The sequence below is a fragment of the Oryza glaberrima genome, chromosome 9 (genome assembly GCF_000147395.1).
Source record: "Oryza glaberrima chromosome 9, OglaRS2, whole genome shotgun sequence".
Lineage (NCBI taxonomy): Eukaryota > Viridiplantae > Streptophyta > Magnoliopsida > Poales > Poaceae > Oryza > Oryza glaberrima.
In genome coordinates this window covers 13,655,283-13,661,547 of record NC_068334.1, presented here as the reverse complement: position 1 = coordinate 13,661,547, position 6,265 = coordinate 13,655,283, and the positions used below count along the sequence as shown (strand labels likewise).

Genomic DNA, 6,265 nt, shown 5'->3' with positions numbered 1-6,265 from the left:
CGTAGTGGAGGATGATGATCTATTGATCTAGTAGTGTGGCTTAACCAGAAGTCGACAGCCTCACGAGCCAACGCAATGATGCGGGCACATACGAATTGGGACAAAAAGAGAGATGAGAGGAGAAAAAAAAAAAAGGCCGTGAAAAGGACTAGTAACACGCCGTCGTACGAGCCAACCATCCAAACAGATTAACCAACCAAACCTTTCTCCCCTGCCCAAAAAACCTTTCTAACGCCCGGCCGCCCACGAGACGACGTGAGATGGCACATTTCGGCCGGAGCGCGCAGGCGATTCTCCGTTAAAATTTTCTCGCGCAGCGGCAGCGGCAGCCTGCGGGGGGAGGAGGGACGCAATCATTCGGTCGCGCGCCTCTCGGGCGGCGCGCGCGGGGGGAGGAGGGACGAGACGAAATCACTGCGCGGCCAGGGCACGCACACCTGCCAAAAAGCCGCGGCCACGGCCAGCGCCCGGACACAATCACGCGGCGTCAACAGAACCGTGCCCCCGCGTGCATGCACCCGCAACGCCTCCCTCTCTCGTTGGCTCGAACGGCTCACACACACAACACACAACCGTAGCAGCAGCAGCATCCGTAGCTGCGTGCGTGCGTAGTAGATAGGCGGCGTGGCGTGCATTGGCATTGGCGGTGGCGAGATGTCAATGAGGGGAAGGGAAGGGAAGGGAAGGGAAGGGGAAAACGCAACGCATGCCCCGGGGGGGGGGGGGGGGGGGGGGGGGGGCATCGTGCTGTTCCCTGGCGCTGGCACACGGGGCCTTTTTTCTATTGACTGTTTGGCAGGGCTGGTCGGCTTTATACTCGCAGCCGGTGGGGCTATCCTCCTCCTCTTCTGTTGGGTTTGGGGGTCCATCTCTCCATTCCATCCATTGCCGATGCGTGTACCATCACGCCTAGGTTTCGAATTGCGCCCCCGAATTGTCAAATCACAACCCTCCACTTCGGCTGCGCTTTGCCTGCCTGCTCGAGTAGGGGAGTACATTTTGATACAGCGAAAGAATCAGAATACCCTGTCATTGCGTTGCGGTCAAAATGTTGGGCAAAGTGACCCAAATTATATTAGTTGGGGAGGGAGGGGGGGGGGGGGGGTCTATGGATTTAGCAGCAATCACCGTTCCTGATAAAGTCATTGGACGGGGATAACCTAGAAATAATTTCACTTTAGTGGAGAACTTTACTTCCTTCCGAGAGATAAATCCCTTCCTAATTGCTACCCCTAGACACTCATCAAAGTATACTACTCCAGTACTACTGCTACTCGCCATTTTCAAAACAATCGAAAGCAGTACTAATCGTACCACATTATTTGTCGCTTTAAATTTTTTATAATGTTTGATTATTCATCTTATTAAAAAATTTAAAATTATTATTTATTTCGTTTATGACTTGTTTTATTATAAGAGCACTTTAAATATGACTTATTATTTTTATATTTATATTAATTTTTTAAATAAAATGAATGGTTAAACTTTATAAGAAAAAGCATAATAGAACGGAGGTGGTAGCAGCAAGAACACGTAGGTATATGTAGGCCTGCTGAGCCCTCGAAGCATTGATGCCAGATGACCACCATCGATCACGAGACACATGCATGCAATGTGTATACATGTGTTTCGCAGTCGTAGAGCACAAAAAGGACAGTAGTAACAAAAAGAAAACACTTTAAGCCAGAGGCAAAAAGGCAAGGGCCCCTTCTCTCTAGCTCAAGCTACACTAAGCCAGCGCCGTACACGAGCCCCCCTGGCCTTTGCCTCCCTCGCCGTCTCGATCGACCACTACCCGCGGCGGCAAAAGCCCACGATAAAAAGGCCCCCCTCCTCCTCGTCTCCTCCTCCGTAAAGCCATCACCCGTTTGACCGAGAGAGAGAGAACGACGTGGTGGTGGGTTGGGTGAGCTAGCGATGTGGGAAGGCGGGAGCCACGACGCCGCGGCGCAGCTGCTGCCGTGGTTCGTCGGCGAGCCGGCGGCGGCGGCGGTGGGGGGATACGGAGGGTGTGTCGACGTGGTCGGGCAGGGCGGGGTGTTCGGGTTCGGTTTCGAGGCCGCGGCGGCGCCGGTGGTAACCAGGCAGCAGCGTGGTGGCGCGGCGGCGGCGGCGGCGGCGGCGGAGGGATCATCGAGAGGCGGTGGCGGTAAGCCGGCGGTGGTGTCCGGGCTGCTCGGCAGCCTGCAGGCGGAGCTGGGGCGGGTGACGGCGAGGGAGATCATGGACGCCAAGGCGCTGGCGGCGTCGCGGAGCCACAGCGAGGCCGAGCGGCGGCGCCGGCAGCGCATCAACGGCCACCTCGCCAGGCTCCGCAGCCTCCTACCCAACACCACCAAGGTGAGCCATGCACGCCGTTGCACCCATCGATCGATCATCCATACAAACGCACACAGTTGCACTCACGTACGCCATTTTGGATCATCTCTATACACTTATCGCAATATAATCCGATCTCGATTTGATTCCGGCTCGTGTCCATGGCTAAACACCAAATGAACAAGAAATGCAAGATCCATAATAGAGAAGTAATTTCCAGGGTTGCGATTTTTTTTTCTTTTTCCTGGTTACGAACTTTCTAAGATTATAATCTTGTAATTTTTATTCTGCTCTATCAATAAAAAAATATGAACGGACTTAACTTTGTCTAGTTAACCGATGGGCTGGGATTAGTAGCTAGCTAGTACTAGAATAGTTTTGTGATGCTTAGTTTATATAGTACTATGTTCTTTGATTGCTTATCTAGATAAATCTGACAAGAAAAGCAAATAGCAGAAACTGAGTATTATCATCATAGATTGCCTGAAAACAATTAGTATAGTAGTAAGTTTCAGCTTTCTTCCATTTAGCTAATGGCATATATATCCTGGGAGTTGCTACTCTAATAGGATTGGGCCATCGAGCAAATATAGTACGGAGTACTAAGTGGAATGAACACATGGAGTATAACTAATCAAAGGATAAACACCACTAACCAGGTGGTGGTGGCCATTAGTTAGTGGCAAATGTGGAAGGACGACGCGGCCACTGCACGCGCGCACGCCATATGTGCTCCCGAACCCCCTGACAAGACAACAAGGGGACAAAAAATATTTCATTCGGCGAAAACGCTGCCTCTCTTGGACACTGTACACACTGTACATATGTCTGTGTGTGTGTCAGTGTGAGCGTTAGCCATACACTGTTGTGTCAGAAGCTTAGAACTCCAACCTAGCGTTCGTAAAGCTCAAAAAGACATGAGAAACGCAGTGAGAAAAGCTGCACATCGCGCCACGCCGCGCGCGTCTGTATGTCTTGGTTTGCGACGCTAGCTCACACGCGCCGACGGATCGATCATTTGGTGGCCACGGCGTGCGTGCGTGAGTGCTCGGTTATTGATGAGCTCGTACTTACGTCAGTGCCTGGATCCAGAAAATCGATTCGTGGTTGTTGTGATACTCATAACGTGTTTATCGGTGTCCTAGTATGCTAATTATATTTAAATATGGTGTTATAACATATGAATAAACAGTTTTCCTATAGGTTTTACCGAAAATCGTCGGTGTCCTGATATCGGCCTTTCTACTATAGATCCGTCCCTGACTTACGTTTGTGGTTGTGATATTGTATGTGTGTGTGGCGTGCAGACGGACAAGGCGTCGCTGCTGGCGGAGGTGATCGAGTACGTGAAGGAGCTGAAGCGGCAGACGACGGCGATCGCGGCGGCAGCGGCGGCGGGGGATTACCACGGCAACGACGAGGACGACGACGATGCGGTGGTGGGGCGGCGGTCGGCGGCGGCGCAGCAGCTGCTGCCGACGGAGGCGGACGAGCTGGCGGTGGACGCGGCGGTGGACGCGGAAGGGAGGCTCGTGGTGCGTGCGTCGCTGTGCTGCGAGGACCGCCCCGACCTCATCCCGGACATCGCCCGGGCGCTCGCCGCGCTCCGCCTCCGCGCGCGCCGCGCCGAGATCACCACGCTCGGCGGCCGCGTCCGCAGCGTGCTCCTCATCACCGCCGACGAGCAGCAGCAGCAGCACTGCGACGACGTCGACGACGACGAGGACGGGCATCGCCTCCTTCTTCGCCACGGCATCGACGGCGCCGGCGCCGCCGCCGACGACGACGACGAGTTCGCGGCGTCTCACCGGAGGCACGAGTGCATAGCCACGGTCCAGGAGGCGCTGCGCGGCGTGATGGACCGCCGGGCGGCGGCGAGCAGCGGCGACACGTCGTCGTCCGGCGGCGCTGTCGTCGCCGGCGGCGGCGGGGGCAGCATCAAGAGGCAGCGAATGAACTACGGAGTGCACGAGCAATGCTCGGTGTAGCGTAACACACTAGTTGCAGCTAACGTGCCGGCGTTTTAGCTAGCTACCACTTTCCATGCATGGCGTCTATGACGAGAAAGTAGCAAACTTTTTAGTTATTTTTCAAGCTTTCGGGTTGGTTTTGGGAGTACTAGTGGTCCTTTGGTATAACGAGAGCAGCTGCTTCATGGTGCGAAAGGGAAAAGTTTTATATGTCCCTTTGTGTGTTGTTGTGCACACATGCGCGTGCTACACAAATTAATGCATGTGTGTGTGTTGGGAATGACTTGGATATGTAAGGGTGCAAAGCAGCTGGGGGCCAGCGAGTGGGTGTGTAAATCTACTGGTGGTATCTCTCTTGGGGTATATCAACGAAATGTGGAATTAATTGGCCCGCATCGTTTTTAGATTTCCTTGTGAAGTATATATACATGGCTTATGGAACAATACATGAAAGTGTACATGGCTCTCTCACACTCCAAGCAAACTAGAGTTTGTTCATGGATTTAATTAAGAGTGGATGGTATAGTTGTATATGCTCGAAACACTACTAAAAATATGTCATTCCAATCAGCACCACGGAGGCAGCACTGATGAGGAGGATTCAAAGGTGTCGGTTTAAAAACAAGCACAATTCGAGCCGAGCCGACGCTTCAAAGCCCAAAAGAAAAAAAAAAACAAAAGCTGTAACAGAAAAAAAGACAAGTAAACATCAGAGAATCAACAAGTTCATAGATCACAGAATCAAATATTCACATCAGAGAGAATAAACAAGTTAGTTTACAGAGAAAGATCACATAATCAAATATTCACATGAGAGAATAAAGAGGAGCCCCGGGCGGTCCGCTGTGGCAACGTCACGGAGGAGCAGTACATGGCGGTGAGGGGGCGAGGATGGCGATGGCGCCGTGGCGCAAGAGGCGTGATTGATGGTGACAGGCGCCAGCACTCCTCCAGCTCCCTCACCCGATGAGGACAACGGCGCCACGCTTCCTCTTGCGAGGGTGCCGTGGCGGCGGCGTGCAGCAAGGGGGGTGAGGACGGCAATGGCATTGTGGCGCAAGAGGCGTGGTTGACGGTGACGGGCATTGGCACTCCTCCCGCTCGCCCACCCGATGAGGACGACGACGTCGCGGGGTGCCCTTGCGCTGGTTTAGCCTGTCAGCGCCGCACTGCCCCATGCAAATCTATCGGCCTTTAAGGTGGAGGGGAGGAGGCAGCATGGTGAATCGTGGCTAGTGATTTGGGGAGGAGACGAGACGAGAAGAGAGGAGAGGTTGGGGATGTGGTGGCTTGGGGAAGAGGAAGGAAAGGGAGAGGAGGACGGATTGGACGAGAAAGGATAATAAGGAAGCAAAAGGGGAAAAGAAGGAAGTGAATAGACTAAGGAGATAAGGACAAGAGAGAACGGAAGACAGGTGTCGGTTGTATTAAAAACCGACATTTTTATCTCGTATAAAGGTGTTGTTTTCTAATAGAAATTGGCACCTTTCTCTGACAAGAAATATAAGTGCTAGTTCCATTTAAAAACCGACACCAATTTGTACAGAAATGTGCCAGCTTTTGCCGCTGGCGTCCACGCGGATGCCAGTGGGCGGAAAAAGTACTATAGGGCCAGTTTAGCTATTCCGATACCTATAGTGCCGTCTCCTTTCTGGTATTATGTAGTAGTGAAAATTTGTAGAAGCCATTGTTGAAGCATTGAAGCATACTAATACGAAATCTATTTATACATGCAACTAAAATTCATTTACAAATGTAGCTTCGGTGACCGCCTATAACTAAAAGATTGTGAAAATGAAGCTAACTCTACAGATGGACGGCTTAGAAAGTATATTTACATGCGACCGGTTTAACACCATCGTATATGGAAATATTGCGTGGTCTTTTAATTCCACCACCTCTTATTATGAGGACTGCTTGTAGAAACATTTTAAAGAGGCGATTAACTTAATCAAGTAGCCTGTCATTGGATAATA

General features: G+C 51.9%; 1 protein-coding gene across 1 annotated transcript; it reads left to right on the top strand.

Moving 5' to 3' along the window:
• Nucleotides 1-1,863: 1,863 nt before the first annotated feature.
• Nucleotides 1,864-4,938, top strand: LOC127784011 (transcription factor bHLH30-like). The gene is made up of 2 exons (XM_052311184.1): nucleotides 1,864-2,340; nucleotides 3,627-4,938. The coding sequence occupies exons 1-2, from the start codon at nucleotides 1,918-1,920 to the stop codon at nucleotides 4,305-4,307; spliced, it is 1,104 nt and encodes a 367-aa protein (XP_052167144.1). The 5' UTR covers nucleotides 1,864-1,917; the 3' UTR covers nucleotides 4,308-4,938.
• The last annotated feature ends 1,327 nt before the right edge of the window (nucleotides 4,939-6,265 follow it).

Bases quoted from the DNA above. Each gene is read 5' to 3' on its own strand.
- LOC127784011 (XM_052311184.1), top strand. From the start codon at position 1,918: ATGTGGGAAGGCGGGAGCCACGACGCCGCGGCGCAGCTGCTGCCGTGG. The intron at 2,341-3,626 runs GTGAGCCATGCA...TGTGGCGTGCAG, and splicing joins TCCTACCCAACACCACCAAG to ACGGACAAGGCGTCGCTGCT.